The 17,759-nt window shown below is 41.6% G+C and overlaps 1 protein-coding gene across 2 annotated transcripts in view; it reads left to right on the top strand.

Annotated features, from left to right (window-relative positions):
* The first annotated feature begins 10,102 nt into the window (after positions 1–10,102).
* The window catches only part of MFGE8 (milk fat globule EGF and factor V/VIII domain containing), a 30,020-nt gene continuing 22,363 nt past the window's right edge, over positions 10,103–17,759 (top strand). Inside the window, exon 1 of one of the 2 annotated variants that reach the window (XM_039359075.1) lies at positions 10,103–10,314. In XM_039359075.1, the coding sequence (XP_039215009.1) occupies positions 10,242–10,314 (73 nt within the window). In that variant the 5' untranslated portion in view covers positions 10,103–10,241. The remainder of the gene's footprint in view (positions 10,315–17,759) is intronic. The other variant, XM_039359076.1, reaches the window with a different exon arrangement.

Genomic DNA, 17,759 nt, shown 5'->3' with positions numbered 1-17,759 from the left:
TCTCTTCCAGTTCCTCCTCCTTCCATAAGACATAAAAAAGAAACTCGAAGTACAAAGGAGAGCTCATATTAATAAGGAACTAGCCTTCTCTAGACGGTTATGGATATGGCCTTGAAAAGGATCCTTGACAGCCTTTATTTAAACACCAGCTTTGGAGGAAGAAACAGCTGAAAATGGTTCCTTGTTGTCCTTGATGCTGCTTGCTATGAGATCAGGGAGAGAGAATCTTGCTTAGTTTTCCAAGGCTTTATTGTTGTTGCTGTTATTTGCCTTTGAGTCTGGCTTGACCTCTGGCAACTACACGGTCAGGTCCCTGCAGTTTTCTTGGCAACATTTTTGGGAACTGATTTTCCATGGTCTTCTTCTAAGGATTGAAAGAAATGGACTGGTCCAAAGTCACCCGAAGTAGCTTTCGTGGCTAAGGCAAGGCTAGAACTCATGATCTCCTAGCTCTGGTGGCTTTAACCATAACACCAAATTGCCTGTTTCTGTTATTATACCTTGCAACAATAAAGTAGGCTCCAATAATCCTTTGTGGCATCTGTCTTTTGCCCTGACCTATTATGAAAAGTTGATACCTCTAACTCATTTCATGTTTCATGCTTAATGAATTCCTGAGCAGATAATGTCCCATTAAGTGAGCCTGTGAGTTGTGGCATTAGAATGGAGGAATTCCAGGTCCAAGTCTAAAGCTGTCAGAATTAAGCTGAAAAACATCTGCAAAACAAGTAGGTGGCATCGAAAATGAGACTTACCTGGATTTCTGTTACAATCTAGTGGTCATGCTAATTTTTGCACCCCAGATACAGTAAACCCTGTTTAAGTCTCCACGGTGGGACAATCTCTGGCTGAGTTCACATGACTTGCTGAGCCCAATCTAATCAAATTTGTGAACCTGACCATTTGTAACTCAGTTTTCAAAACCCATATTTCCCAAACATTGCAATACGGTTCACCCTCTCTTTTTTTTGTAAAAACCGTTCATTGCAGAATAGTTTGCACAAAAACAATGGCTACGGAAGTAATGTACAAAAATGCATTGCATCAAGGATAATCGCTTCTCCAAATATGTGCATTAGACAAAACTGCAAACAAGAAAGACTGAATATGAGGAGAAATGTGCCCACCCCCCAATACATACTCAGGTTAAGGTAAACCTTTCTTTTAAAATCTTGAAGCTGACAAGGAAACGAGATGAATGGAAAAGGACAAATTTTACAAAAAATGTATTATGTGAAACCCAATCGATGGGCTCATGTCAGTCTCCTCTTTAATCATAGCTCTGACCTGACCTGCTAACTTTATTTTTTTAACCATTGGCTAAAATTTGCCTCGCTGAGCAAATCCAGCAAACTAAGAGGTGTTTGATTGTCTTGACAGAAGGATTGCAAGCTGATCTACAGCTTAATCTCTTTGGAGACTGATGTGAGATTGTGCTGCTAGCTTCCTCAAAATTGAGCATATCCACAATCTGAGGGAGGTAAAAATTCCTCCAGGCTCAGATAAGGAGCTATAAAATGTAAACCTCATTGTAATGTGACCCGGATGACTCAGAATGCTTTGTGTTTAGGCTTAGGCTGCCACTGTGCATGAGACATTTTAGGGAGATGTTAAGTGGCGAGATTTTACTGCAGTCGTGGAGAAGAAAAGAGATAAGAGTTGAATTGAGTTACCAACTTATTAGTGCAGATGAGTGAGAAAAGCAAATGCAAGCATGCACTCAGACCAAACTATGCAGTCCTTATTTCCTTTCCTCATTCAGAATCAACAACAAAGAAGACCACAGCAAAAGTACAGTTGATGTTGGGTAGAATGTCAGAATCAGCAGCAGCAAAGACCAATGTCAGTCCCATCTCTTTCTCTTCCACATGTTCTCCATCCATTCCTATACATACTCTAGAGCAGGGGTGGGGAACCTTGGCCCTTTTACGACTCGTGGACTTCACAAGAAAGATGTGTCACGTTGAGGTGGGTTCCAGATGACAATCCACCCCATAGATGATCCTCCTCTCAGCAACAAAGAGCCTTTTGTAATTCTCCTCCAAATTTGTCAGCAGAGAAGTCAGGGAGATAACTTCTCCAGACGGGGGGGGGGGGGGAATTCTTCAACCATTGCTCAAAGATAGGACTTACATATTTGAGGTGATAGGAACATTGCTACTGATAAAACAGAGAGACGTAACCTTCTGAAGGAGGTTGAATGGCTATCTGGGAAGCTAAGGCGGCTGAAGGCCAATGGAAACAATTGTTAATACAATGAAAGGCAGAACAATTTCACCCATATCCTTGGAATATCTCATAACCTGCACAAGCATTATATTCCATCCCTGAGCACTTGTCTGAAAATTCTAGAGCAAATTCTTTCCCACCAAACTAGACAATATTAGTAGAAAAAGGCAGAAGTTTTATTTCTACCAACTACTTCTAAAAGTAATCAGTCAGTTTATATCCTCATGGATGATTCTGGTCCCATCTGTTGCTATTGGGCAGCCCACAGTCAAGAACCCTCAAGGATTGTGGCCCCTTGGGGCAAGACCTTCTCCATATCTTCTGCTGCACTTCAACACATCTTCTCTGGCATTGCCTTCTACCCAAAGAGAATCTAAAATCAAAAGGGCATTCCAATCAAATTGCGTTGGAGGAAGTTCAACGTGAAGTGTGTGCAACTCTAGGAATGCTGAATCCTGGTGTGTGTGTGTGTGTGTGTGTGTGTGTGTGTGTGTGTGTGTGTTTGCAATGTCTGTGTAGCTTACAACCATAGGGAGAGACAGCCAGAGACTGAGATTTGGGAAATGTTTGGAAGAAAGTCATTCAAACCAGAAATCTAGGAAACGCATTACAGGGAGATTTTTGTCCTGCAGAAGCCTTTTATGGGAGAGAAATCTTGCTGTGAAGTAGTTCTTTTCCCCAAGGAGGGAAATTCTCTGGGGGAAAGTACAGGACATGGGGGGGGGGGGGGAAAACCCACCCCTCTATCCAACTGTTCTTCAGAAGTTCTAAATAAGAGTGAAAAGCGGAACCAAATGTTTCCCTTTCTCTAACTTTGGCTGGGGGAACTGAAATGGGAGCTTAGCAACCTTAGGTCAACACTCGTCTGCAGAAGTGAAATGGTATATAACTTCCTCCGCTGTGATATAAATAGCTTTTTCCCCACGAAGCCTTAACCAGCTTGTGAATAAACAGCTTGATGATTTGCAGAAGAAAATTCTTCCATTGGCTCACAGTCTATCTAGACTTTGCAAAAAGCTAGAGTTCTGCCCCAGATAATACCCTCTTCGTGCCAATTATGTTTTAGTTGCTTAAGATATCTCCTACATTATTATCTCTGTAAATAGCTAGATTCGTCTTTCTTCTTCACTGCAACTCTTTTTAGGGGAAAAAGTGTGTTTATTGGGTAGCTGCCTATCATTTCCCCTTAGCCCAGCCTAGAAATCCTTCACATTTGTTTAATATTCTATTCTATTCTATTCTATTCTATTCTATTCTATTCTATTCTATTCTACAATCTGTTCTATTCTATTCTATTCTATTCTATTCTATTCTATTCTATTCTATTCTATTCTATTCTATTCTATTCTATTCATTCCATATTCTATTCTATTCTATTCTATTCTATTCTATATTCTATTCTATTCTATTCTATTCTATTCTATTCCATATTCTATTCTATTCTATTCTATTCTACAATCTATTCTATTCTATTCTATTCTATTCTATTCTATTCTATTCTATTCTATTCTATTCTATTCTATTGCATTTTTGTTTTGTTTTTGACCTTCCTTTTTATGAGCAGTGGAGAAAGGATGTTGAGCTATTAAGAGGATTCCCATCTATGTTTTCTCACAACTTGACACCTATGCAGCTGTTCCTAGAGTAGGTCCTTTTATCTGCTGTGTTGTTTTCTCTTTCGCCAGCCTGACCGGGCACCTCCGGTGTCTCTCACCACATGACGAAGCTTCCACCCAGAAGATCATGTCAAGGCGGGTTGCAATTAATCCTTGAGGAAATTGGACCCCGTTAATGACTAAAGGCATCGGCAAGCTTTATAATCTCATTATCCTGCAATCCAGATTCCTTTTCCAAGGCTGATAATTAGCTATTGTGTCTCAGCAGGACTGAACAGAGGGACAGAGATAGACGTTTCTTCACTTCAGATCTTAAAGCAGGAATTTAAGGAGGAGATCTTATTTTAGAGTAGGGTGTCCTATCTCTTGGGCTAAAGGTCATAATGGCCTTTGAAGGGTGTGTCTGGGGTCAGATGCCTAAAATTAAGTCAAACCTGAACAGAGGGATGATGGCTGCTAGAACTAGGCCTATTAATTTATATTTGCCTATTATTACTATTGTTGTTATTGTTAAGGCTGTGGTTATTCTACCCAAAGTAGCATATACCGTAACATTTAGATTCAAATAAAACAACCTCATCAGAATATAACGGAGATTTTGCAAATACAAGCCTTCTAGCTGCTTACCAGCAATTGATCTGAATATAGAACAAATTCTGTCCAAACCTCAAAAACATTAGCTGAAGGTCTTCTGCAGATTCACAGAAACTCTGCTACGTTTATATCACAGCTCCAAGGCTACCCCTGCCTTTTATGTCAGTAATCAACTTATTGCTGTCTGCTTGCCATCCTTGAATACTGTGGACATCTGTGCAGTGTCTTGATAAGAGCGTTGTGTACTTTCACACTTTTTATTTCCAGACTAGCTGGCTTCAGCTTTTACCCCGGGGAAACCAAGAGAAGAGGACAAATGGTGGAATCCGATGGTAAAATTTTCAAGACAATATTCATCATGCAATGCCATCATTTACATATTTGCATCGGCTTCCAGCAAGCAAAGTCAATGGAGGAAGCCAGATTTGCTTAACAACGTTGTGATTCACTTAACAACCATGCCCAAAAAAAAGATAGTAAAATCAGGCAAGATTTACTTAAGAACCCCCTTGCTTAGCAATGGAAATCCTGATCCCAAATGTTGTAAGTCAAGGACTACCTGTACTTTCAGCTTTGGGGAATAAATAAATCCAGCCCTTGAAGTCTGTAAAGTATTGTGTGACTCCCACAAAATATTGTTTATTCAATAACTCCTGCGTAAGTAGACCAAGCCTTGTATAAAGCATAATGCAATGATTTTCTTGTCCGTTGGAAGGACAGGACCAGAGTGGAAAAGCCTTCGTACTTTGGGCTTAGACCTTGCCATCTTTTTGTTTGATTTCTTTAAATGCTACAGCACAAACACAATTCCTGACCTATGGAATGATCCACAATTGTTCCACGCCAAAAAAGAGGCAGGGATCCTCAACCCCAGCATCAAATGTCAACGAAAACATTTTGCGGTCTGCCAAGTTCAGCGAAACCCCAATTTGTCAGAGCATGATGGTATCATTGTACCTAATTGGTATACAGTAGTGATGTTATCTCCACAACTGGCATAAATCACTCTAATGATGTACTACTTCATGGACTTTCTCGAAAGCTCAAACCCTCATCCTCAATTAATTTCCTAACATTCTGCATAGTGTTGACTACTTGCAAATAGAAGCATCCTACTTTGGATATATTATGTGAAGACCCAGCTGTCTGGAAAAGAGTCTCATGCTGGGAAAAGTAGAAGGAACAAGAGGCAAGGTTCATAGACTTAGTTATGGAAGTGATGAGTGCACTGTTGGGAGATTTAAAAGAATATATAAGAGATGGATTGTCACAGAGAATTATTTTTTTGGTCTCTAGGAGTCAAAGAGGTCTTGATGGCACATAATAAATCAATCACATGCAGTTGTTAGGTCATGACAACTTTGCTAGTGTCTGCAAGGACACACTGATATCTCTATCAGACTTATCTGAGTTGTCCACTCAAAATCAACATTCTCTATAAACAGGACCTCCCCCATCTGATGTTTGCTAGAGGTTTTTTTTTCTGGTATATTTTCTATTTCTCAATAGAGTAAGGAGTGCAAAATACTTTTAATGAAATATATGTGTAGCTTAATCAATCATAATAGATTGGTTCTTTCAAGAAGATAATTGCCTCCCCCCCAATAAGATATTTATGTAAATAGTTGGTTTTCAATACATTTGCTCTTGATTTGATGAGGATATATTAATAATTAACTACAGTAATAGAATCCGGACCTTAGGCAGATTAAAGAAAAAGAGTGTAACTGAAACATCGATTTATTGTAGGTAGTCAGTTGGCTTAATAATAACAGGAGTTATAACCAATATTTATTGCTTTTAGACCATTTGTCATCATTAAAGCATCTAGTGGTAGATGTGTAAACATTTCCTAAAAGTATTTTTGCAATAACACTTTAAAAAAATCCTAAAACTGTAGTTTGTTTTAATATGCTTTCCACAATCAAAGTGAAGAAATATGCATTATAGAAACCTCCATTTTTTTTGTATGTTTGTTTTTTAAAACGTAGAGGCTATGCAAACATTGAAGTTGGGTTTCAAACTGAGTATCAGGAACTAGAAACTTGACTTCTTTTGAATTCAGGTCAAAAGAGTGAAGATACTTCTGTAAAAGAGTCTACCCTATTTACAGATTATGAAAGAATTTGGTAAGCAAGTTTTTCAATGTGGCTTTAGATCAGGAATCATCAGCTGAAGGCACTTCCTGTTGGACATCATCTTTGATTTACCTTTTTTTTTTTTGCCCTTTGTTTCTTTGTCGCTTCTCTTTTCCACTCCTGGGAGTTTCCATACCCCTGTGACCCAGAATACAGAATAACAGAATTGGAAGGGACTTTGAAGGTCTTCTAGTCCAACCCTTTCCAGATAAATGGCTGTCTAATCTCTTCTTGAAGATCTCCAGTGATGAAGCATCCACAACTTCTGAAGGCAAGCCATTCCACTGATTAATTGTTCTGTTAGGAAATTTCTCCTTAGTTCTAGATTAGATCTCTCCTTGATACGTTTCCATCTATTCTTATCCTGGCCTCAGATGCTTTGGTTGACTCCTCTTTTCTGTGATAGCTCCTCAAATATTGGAAGACTGCTATCATGTCACTCTTTGCCCCTCTCTTTGTTACGCTAGGCATTCTTAGTTTTCAGTGCTTCCTGACCAATCTTTCAGGAATTCTTTCTTTCCTACTAAAAATCACATGTCTGTGATGGGCAAAATGGTGCATCACCGAACAAAAATTTGTGAACCAAGAGGCCTCAAATGGGCTTAACTTAGAGAATGCATCAAAACTGTGGAACCCACGACTCCTGTGGAACTCAAATTTGGCAAGTTTTATAAAACATGATCTGACATAAAATTAATCATAAAGCGTTTTTTATAACTCAGTACCAAATCTCATCAAACATTTCCTACAGTTAGCTCCTGATGTTTGACCGTGCTATGCAGTTCGACATGGACTAATTTCAAGGCAGTTACATTCTCCAAATGTTTCCTTGTGGAATTCAGATCTGGCCAGTTTTATAAAACAGGATATGACATAAAATGGATCATAATTTTTAAGGAAATCGGAAGCTCTGCCATCGCTGAAGGCTTGAGGTGATAATCTCTGAAAAGATCCCCCAAGGGTGATTGTTTTATCTGAAAATTAAGAATGTTCCACTTTCAAATGTCTCTGGAGATTCTCAGCCATCCAGATCACAGTCGTCCCACAGGAGCTTTTTCAAGAGGCAACTGGACTTTCTTCTTTTTCTTTGAAGACTTTTCGCTTCTTGTCCAAGAAGCTTCTTCAGCTTCTATTTTCAAACAAAACAACAACCATCCGCTGCCCTTTTTGCATAAGCCAGTGCTTCCAGTTAGAAAGCTAGCCAGCTAGTCCAGTGAATCAGACAGAGATGCACCAGAGCATCTGAATAATTTCTACACCATTCCTGCATAAAGAATGGTTGAAGGCTTTGGCCACACCCTGTCCAAAAATGTGGGTCAGTGTCTCTTGTGAAGATTAGGTCCCAACTGGTCTTGCAGGCTGGTATAATGAGCATTTACTTACAGACCAAACAACCCTGTGGGATCACTCACATTCGCTTGATGTTGTAACCATGTTGGAAGTTCTAGTTTGACAACCTCTGGAGTGCTACACACATCCCCCAGCAGAGAAAATTAAAACTTGAGCTCTGACACAGATGGGCCAGGGGTTGCAATGTAATAATAAAGCTGTGGCACATCCCCTTGAACAATTAGACAGCTGTGCCAAGTACAGGTAGGCCTTTGACTTACAACACTTCATTTAGCGATCGTTTGAAGTTACGACAGTTTTTCACACTTAGGACCGTTGCAGGTCACGTGATCAAAATTCAGATTCTTGGCAATGGGTTCATATTTACGACGCTTGCAGTATATGATCACGTGATCCCTCTTTGCGGCCTTCCGACAAGCAAAGTCAACGGGGAAATCCTGATTCACTTAACAACCAGGTTACTAGCTTCTCAAGTGGACCGACTCCCTTAACAACAATGGCAAGACAGGTGGTAAAAACGGGGCAAACTCTCTTGGCAAAATGTTTCACCGAGCAACATAAACTTGGGGCTCGCTTGTGGTCGTAACTTGAGGACTACCTGTACAGTAGTAATAGTAAACAGTAATAAAGTGGGAAGGGACCTTGGAGGTCATCTAGTCCAACCCCCTGCTCAGGCAGGAAACCCTATACTATTTCAGACAAATGGCTGTCCAGTTTCTTCTTAAAAACTTACAGTGTTGGAGCATTCACAACTTCTGGAGGCAAGGAGTTCCACTGGTTAATTGTTCTGTCAGGAAATTTCTCCTTAGTTCTAGGTTGCTTCACTCTATTACTATTATTATTATTATTATTATTATTATTTTATTGTTGTTGATCATCGCACAGTCAGCCAGATGTTCAGACTGGATTTGGCATTTTGTCTACCTATCGAGTCCTTACCCAGGACTTACCCAGGATAGGCAGATGTGGATGTTTGATGGTATTGCAGATATCATCGCAGGATGGAAGCAGTTCCTAGTAAGGCCGCCTTTTGCAATTGACTAAGAGCAAATTTGTCAATGCCAATGATGGTGTTCAAGTGGTGCTCCAGTTGTTTTGGGATTGCACCCAAGGCGCCTTTTACTGTTGGTACTACCCTTGCTTGCTTTTGCCACAGTCTTTCTATTTCTATTCGTAGGTCTTTATATTTTGTTATCTTCTCCAGTTCTTTCTGGTCTATTCTGCTGTCTCCAGGCACTGCCACGTCCACTATCCAGACTTTTTTGTCTTTCTTATCGACAATTGTTAAGTCCGGGGTGTTATGTTGCAGGTGCTTGTCTGTTTGAATTCTGAAGTCCCAGAGCAGTTTAATTTTATCATTTTCTATAACTGTCTCTATTTTATGGTCCCATCAGTTCTTGCTTACAGGCAAATGATATTTCTTGCAGATTATTATTATTATTATCGATCATCGCACAGTCAGCCAGATGTTCAGACTGGATTTGGCATTTTGTCTACCTATCGAGTCCTTACCCAGGACCTGGGATAGGCAGATGTGGATGTTGTTGTTGTTATTATTATTATTATTATGGATCATCGCACAGTCAGCCAGATGTTCATACTGGATTTGGCATTTTGTCTACCTATCGAGTCCTTACCAAGGACCAAGGATAGGCAGATGATGATGATGATTATTATTATTATTATTAACAAAAGCAACAATAATAAAGTTGGAAGGGACCTTGGAGGTCATCTAGCCGCGCCCTGTGCAAGATGTTAACCTGCAACCCCGTCGGTGGGTTGCGCCTGGCAGACGCTGACCTACATTCGCCCAGTTCAGGATCAGCCCTGGCGCCGACTGAGCATTCGTCCGGTTCTCAGCGAGTCGTCGTGGGAATCCGGCTCATAAGTCACGCGAGTGGCTAAGAGCGTCTGGGGAGTCCAGAGAAAGGAGCGCACCGACCTTTCTTCCCCCGTTGGGAAAAACTGGCGGGTCTGGCCGGCCGAGCACCCGGCTGGCTGCCCAGCCCGGTTCCCCCGGCCGAGCTCCGCGGAGCCAAAGGAGCGGCTTCGGGCTGAGGAGGCGAGCCGAGCCTGCCGCTCCCCTCCGGCTTCCATTGGCTGGCCGGCCGGAGCACGTGGAGCCCGGGCGTAACCGGCAGGCTGAGCCCGCGGGGGAAGGAGGGGGCGGAGGGCGGCAGGCACTGAGTCACTCGCTCACCGACTTAATCCCAGCGAGAAGAGCGGAAAACACATACACAACAACACACACACACACGCACAAACAGCCGCGGAGTAGGACGGGACGGGAGTCCGGCGCCGGCGGGGGAACCTCATGGAGAGACCGGGCGCCCGGCAGCTCCTGCTGGGGCTTTGGGTCGCTTGCTCCGCCTTGAGCGGCATCAGAGGTAAGGCAAGCAAGCAAGGAAGCGCGGAGATTCCCGGGGCTGGGTTCTTATTCTTCTTATTCTTATTTTTTAAAAAAACTTTTTATGATTCTCTCGGGGCTCCCGGGCCAACGATGATCAGAAAGCGGGTGAGGGTGATGGGGGGAGCGCACGTTGGGGTTTCAGATCTATTAAACCCCCATCCTCTTTTGCTTCAACCCTGCCGCGGTTCTTCGGCCGCGTTCCCACGGGGTGGTGTTGAATCTGGTCCTTTTGCTGCTCAGGCTGGCTGGACTAGATGACCTCCAAGGTCCCTTCCAGACTCTATTCTATTCTATTCTATTCTATTCTATTCTATCTATTCTATTCTATTCTATTCTATTCTATATTATTCTATATTCCATTCCATTCCATTATTCTATTCTATTCTATTCTATTCTATTCTATTCTATTCTATTCTATTCTATTCTATTCTATTCTATTCTATTCTATTCTTCATTCCATTATTCTATTCTATTCTATTCTATTCTATTCTATTCTATTCTATTCTAGCGCTGGTTTCGCGTGCCGAGTAATGTTTATGCTTTCCATTTTGCACGTGAACGCAAGCGGTTAAGTCTTCCCTGATCTGGCTTAAGTACTGTGATGTGCAAATCTCGCTTTTGCCAGAAGCGGCAAAGGACCCCACCTCTTTTTTTTTAAAAAAAAATCTTCCCCGCCTGTCCTTAGGGTATATATTGTGATGGTAATCCCAAACTAAAAGGAAAATCTTGCTAGGAAAGCTCTTATCTTGGTCCCCTCTCCCCATGTTTTAATTATTTGAGGGTTATTGTTTTTTTCTGGGTTGGTGCTCTAAGTTGAACCCTGATTCTAAGACAATTGGTTGAACTTCTCAGTCTGAGCTACAGATGCTGAACCAATCTTAGAATAGAATAGAATAGAACAGAACAGAACAGAACCGAACAGAACAGAATAGAAACATGGAGGTCTTCTAGTCCAGCCCCCTGCTCAAGCAGGAGAACCTACACCATCTCAGCATGCATCAGTTCAGGGGTCTTTTGCAAAAGGAAATGTGGGAAGACGGGAAGGCAATTTACACCAAAACCAGATTGTTAATCCATTTGTCTCAGTACTGTTTATTTTTAGCACTGTTTGCAGCAAATTAGCTGAAAGATGCTTGGCTAATTTGTGGTCCAGTATGGTGTGCACATCCTGAATTTATTCTGTCCAGTTATCCATGGGTTAATGTGCTGTGTGAAATCACTGACTAAGAAGTCTTTGATGTTTCAAATCAGAGCCTTACTTGGGAGGAAACCCAGGATTTTTGGTCAGCAAAACATACGTTTTACTGCTAAGCAACACATCCCTCTGAGCTTCGTTGTACTTGAAAACCTGGATATTTTGCCTTGATGTGCACTTCCCAGCTGTGGTTCCTGAGAGTGTGAAGGAACTCTGTACATGTTTAGATGAATGCATGGTTTTTGTCATTCAGAGAAGCTGGATTATTGGAAATACAGCCTGTACCTCCCTACTTGGCTGAAATGAAGCCAACTCATTGATTTAAATGTGTAGTTGGCTGGTTCAACTTCACTGCAGTGTCTTTTTTCTGAAGTGGTAGCTTTAAAATAAGATAAATTGTGTAGTTGGACAGGGACAATCCTAGATCAAAGTTTTCCACTGTTAAAAAAAATCAAGATTTAATTTGAGATGGCTAATAGGTGAATCTGCAAAAGGTTGCTAGCCAGCACCTATTTTTCATAGCCATACTTAGGCTAGTAACCATTTCTCTTCTCAGTGACCATTCGCAATGAGCCATCATTTGAGAAACCCCAGCTTAAGCCCTAAAAGGTCTATTTTTCACATCCACTGCAAATCTGGCCATTATAATTTGTAAACCATGATCTATAGTTTAGCTGATTGTGTGAAACCAGCCTATGATGGCTTATTCAGTAAGCTGTGTTGGAATAAACCCTAATTTATATGATTAGTCTCAGCCAGCCAGTATGCTGGGAAAGAAACTACATTGTAGAAAAGGTCACCTTAAATTCTTTGGATGAAGAACAAAACTATAAGGATGGCTCCTGCATTGCTCTTAAATAATGATTTGTTGACTAAGCCCCCATTGGCTGAGTTCACACAACATTAAGTCATAAATCATGGCTTGTGAATCACAGGGGCTTGCTTTGTTCAACATGCTGAGTCAAAACCAAGCTAATCATACTTTGGCTTAGCGTATTGTGTGACGTGATCCTAATTCAGTGCAGAATAAGGTGACATGCTTTATGTAAACGTATCTTGCAGTGTCACTCTATGTGAGAGCTTTTTTTTTTATTTTATTTCTGCTAAGGATTTGCCTCATTTCCAGAACAAGCACTGAAGGAGAAAGCATAATGTACTTTTATTTCTGAATGATGGTGACAGCAGGAAGAAACTGTTTAAATTTCTACCGTGGAGTTGCTGCATATGGAGTTTGGCCTGAATCTGCAGCAGTAAGCATTTACCTGCCCTGGCAGTTGGGATGTTCTTGAGCAGATTCAGCCCTTTGACGAAGGAAAATAAAATCAGTTAGTTTTGAAGAAGTTTGGATACAGCCAGTTACAGAATTGAAAATCTCACTGTGAGGTTTTTGGGTGTCACAGCATGCTGTTTAAAAACAAGAGTATCATTCACGAATGAGGGCGCATATACGTGTCCCAGGATAACGTTGCAGGATCCAATCTGGATCGATCACTGGGACTCATACTGGAACTCATCCTGGGCTCTCTGCTAGAGAGAAGTTCCCTGAGGATGGGCTACAGCAGAAGTCCCCAACCTTTTGGGCACCAGGGACCAGTTCCTTGGAGAGAGGTTTTTCCACAGACCGGAGGGTGCGTGGTTTTGTGTGCTGCCTGCATCCCGCGGATGGAGCTTTACTTGTTTGTGCAGACCAGTTGCTGGCATGCCACAGCCGGGTACAGGTCCATGGACCGGCGGTTGGGCTACAGCACGAGTCCAAAAGTTCAGAAAACAAAACCAATGGTCCCGGTGACTGATCCAGATTGGATCCTGCAAATCAGTTTTTTTGTACAAATAAGACTCACAATGCAAACCTCCAATATCTAAACAAAGAGCTATTTGCAAGCCTTCCAGACATCGCAGGTGTGACTGACAGCATAAGAAAAACATGGGGCAAAAGAAATGCAGGACAGAGTAATACCTTTCTGAAAATAAAACAGGGAAGAATATGGGGAAAAACTAGAGGTTCCATGGATTGCAGAAGTAAAAAAACTGTCAAAGGAAGATGCAGTTAAAGAACATAAGATGGGCAGGGTTGTTTTTTGTTTTGTTTTGTTTTGCTGAAACAGTCGTAAAAGAGATTTGGGGAAGATCCCGAAGGGGAAAGTTAGCCACAGGCTGCCCATGTTGTGCTTCACGAACACAGGGAATGGAGAAAGAGGTTTTAGATCTGCCCAGCTAGCAAAACATCAGAGCACTTTCTCACCTGTGACATAGCTCTGTACGGAAGTCATTTCCTCAATTGTTGCTTGCTCAGCTTCTGTAAGCGAGAACAGATCGGAGGATAAATTCAAGGCCCTTAAATGAATTAAATGATCTTTGCCCAGGTTGATAATTCTGGAATGAAATATATTCTGAGTGGGGAGGAAGGAAGAAATGGTTTCTGTAGTACCTGGTATTTAGTAATTAGATGAAAGGGAGTTTTTAAGTTTCCCTAATCCTAGCTTTGCACCTGCTCTCCATTTAGTGACTGAGTGTCATTCCAATGACCAGGTCATTAAGTGAATGAATATATGACAAAGAGGGAGGGAGGGAGAGAGAGAGAGAGACGCATGCTGTGAAGATCCCTGGTTACTATCATCTCATTCAATAGTGTTCTCTCATACAGCTATGCCAGCATTAATTGTCACTCCCAGTATGTTGTTGTTAGGTGCGTGAAATTTGGTTGTAAGCGTGTTAGTCAGAAAATGAGATTATTATTATTGTATTTGCAAAGAATTGCTAAACAAAGTAGGTGACTTTCCTGGACCTTTCTCCAAAGGGACTGGAAACCTCAGAGGTCTTAGGATGTAATATAAAACGCTTGGACCGCTTGAAATGAATTCTAGCTTTGGGAGTGGTGATGTAAAAGGCCCCACATTGTTCCGAGAAGCTTTAAATCCAGACAGTTCATCTGGTGAGGAGGCCTATATGGAAATTCTGTATTCTGAGGTGGCAGAGCAACAAATGCAATTTTTTAGCGAGATATTGGAGAAATGGTGAAGCCTTAATACAATTTGGAAGCTGGGTGGTTTTCACTTATTTTCCCCTTGTGTTCTTGTGTTCACTACTTTGGGTTTTTAACCTCCTGCCCCCCCACCTCTTTAAATATGGATAGATTTGGGGGAGTAGCTCCTGCACAATAGAGGCAGTATATGAGTGTGTGTGTATGTGCAGTAATGCTGATCATCCGATTTGTGAATAAGGAGTAAAGTGATAACCAGAAGCTCATCCAAATCCAGCTTTCTTGACACAAAGCTGCAACCCTTAGGCAATGCTTCCCTTGTTAGCTTGCTATCCTTGCCTCAAGATAAAGTTTATGTTTCCATTGTTCCTTGGCTGTTTATTTAAGGGACAGGAAGGTTGCCTGATTAAGGGACAGGAATGGGCTTGTGCTTGGAGAGTAAATATAAAAAATGACACAAACATACTTGGCTTACTGAAGCAGGAAGAGAAGAGGACCGAAATAAAGCGATGCTCTTCTGCCTTCTCCAGCCTGGCCTGTTTCCTCCTGGATTGCAGCACTCCATAATCCATAACTATTGACCATTTCTCTGGTTCAAGAACATGGGAACTGGAGAATTACTTAGTTGCATCCCATACAGCTGTCTCCTCAACTTTTCCCCAGTTGCAATGTATAGCTGTGAAAGTTGGACCATAAGAAAGGCTAAGCGCCAAAGAATGGATGCCTTCAAACTATGGTGCTGGAGAAGACTCCTGAGAGTCCCCTGGACTGCAAGGCGATCAAACCGGTCAGTCCTAGAGGAGATCAACCCTGACTGCTCTTTAGAAGGCCAGATCCTGAAGTTGAAACTAACTACTTTGGCCACCTAATGAGAAGGAAGAACTCACTGGAGAAGAGCCTGATGCTGGGAAAGTTTTTAAGAAGAGGCTGGACAACCGTTTGTTCTTTTGGTGAATTGATGCATGAAGCTGGAAAAAAGGTCACAGGACTTTGTTTTGATTGATGGATCGCTAATATCTCACTGTTCAAGGTGACTCTAGTTTTATATACAATAACGGCAGTGAGATTATTATATGCACAAAAGTGGAAAGGCTCAACATTACTCACCACGGTGGAATGGTTGGTGAAGATGAAGGGAGTTGCAGAGAAGGCTAAATTGACTTCTTTGATCAAAGACAGTATCAATATTTATTGCTGACTGGAGAGCCCTTATAAATCTTTTGCATGAAACAGAAAGAAATAAACTTATGGTTTATGGTTGCGATGTTTAGACAGAATCTATACACTGTCTAAGACCATCCTGGCTATTTAATTAGCTTCAGTTAGCACAAATGAGGCATCCTAGTGTGACAGTTCTTGAATCAAGCTACCTCAAATCTGCTAACTTAAAGAAGGCATACAAAATTGAGGACTCATTAATCCCATGGAGTTGAAATTTCAAGGATCTTCAGACTATCTGCATTCATAAATCAGTGGCTGTTACAATGGCTCCATGGTCAGCTGTGGTCACGTGATCAGGATATCGGACACTCTCTGCTAGTTTCCCACAAAGTCAATGCTTTTTTTTTTTTTTTTGCCCAGCCATGGTCATTTTGTTTATCTCTTTAGGTAAGTAAATATTTACCAAAGGATGAACCACCAAACATTGTCTAGTTAGTAGATTATAAAAAGAAGTGAGTTAAGTTGTAACCATAGAATAAGATACAAATCTATAATTGTATTCATCACTGGCAGCTAACAGTGTGCAGTAGCAGCCAAATAGTGTGGCTAAAACATACAAAGAACAGTTACAGGAATTATCTATGTTTGGCCCAATGAAAAGAAGGACTAGGGGGGACATGATAGCAATATTCCAATATTTGAAAGGTTGCCACAAAGAAGAAGGGGTCAACCTATTTTCCAAAGCATCAAACTTTCTCCTTATTTCCAGGTTGCTTCTCTCTTTGATCAGTTTCCAGCCACTGTTTCTCGTCCTGCCCTTTGGTGCTCTGGTGAACAACCTGACCCCCTCTGCCTTGTGGCAGCCCCTCAGATACTGAAACACTGTTATCATGTCTCCCCCATTTCTTCTTTTCTTTAGACTAGCCAAACCCAAGGCCCGCAGCCGTTCTTCGTATGTTTTAGTCTCCGGGCCTCTGATCATCTTAGTTTTTAATCTTCTTTTAAAAAGAGCTTTAGTAACATTGCACATGAGATTTCCCACTTATTGGGAGCGAGTGAACGAACCTGAAGGAATAGAAGAGAAGAATCCAAACAAATAATGGCACATGGTTATTCAAACGTGGCCTGTTTTCCCAAGAGGTCTCACATTTCTTACAGTAGCTTGGCAGGCACCTTAGGAATCCTTGGCTGACAGAGGTTCAAGAGTGAGACTTCTCTTCCCAGCCTTTGGTGGTCTGAGTTGGATGGAGAATAATAGCTTTGCTTCCTTCCAAGTGGCAAGTTCTCCTTCTTCTCATGGCAATACATAGAGAGAGGGTGAAGTCCTCCAGAACCAGCCAGTACAAGCAAGGACTTGAACTCCTGCCCAGCGCTGCTGCTTTTTTCCCACAGGATTGGCTGTAGGAGTCACACCAAGCACCTTTGAACTCCCCGTATGGAGCCAAGTTTCTGGTGAAGCCTGCATGAAAGTCTGCGGAACGGCAGGAAGTGGAGATTAACCCCAAGGAACCGGTGCTATAAAAAGATCTCGGGAGTAGCTTAAGCCAAAGAAAGCTGCATTTTATGAGCCAGTGTGGGAGGCCACTCCATCTGTCTGTTCTCAGAGAGTTTGGGTTTGGGATGGTGGCTCCTGTCGCCTTTTCTCTTTTCTTTTTTGGAGACCCTGCAGTTAAGCAAGCATGAGTGTTTGGTATGGACAAGGTGGCTCTTTACCAAGAGTAATTTAGTTTTTAATGATTACGGGCCTCACAGTTGAAGGATTGATATTGTATTATAGTTAGGGCATGCTGTGTTTCGCTCACGTGCAACTGACAGATTGGATGCCCTATTGCAGGGGTCTTCAAACTTGGCCCTTTTATGACTTGTGGACTTCAATTCTGGGAGTTGAAGTCCACAAGTCATAAAAGGGCCAAGTTTGAAGACCCTCCCTGCCCTACTGTGATTTTAACATAGGTTTTATCTGTCATTTATGATGTTATTCTAGAATTTTTAACTGGATACTCCTTGAGTGTGTTCAACTTGCTCAGGTATTAGATATGGGATTACACCTGCCAGGTATCTTAGTCAGTTGGAGTCAGTAAACCAC

This window comes from Crotalus tigris, unplaced genomic scaffold (genome assembly GCF_016545835.1).
Source record: "Crotalus tigris isolate CLP2741 ecotype Arizona unplaced genomic scaffold, ASM1654583v1 scf7180000019068.10715455, whole genome shotgun sequence".
In the NCBI taxonomy this organism is placed as follows: domain Eukaryota; kingdom Metazoa; phylum Chordata; class Lepidosauria; order Squamata; family Viperidae; genus Crotalus; species Crotalus tigris.
The sequence above is the reverse complement of the archived record's forward strand: the minus strand, read 5'-3'. Positions and strand labels throughout refer to the sequence as shown.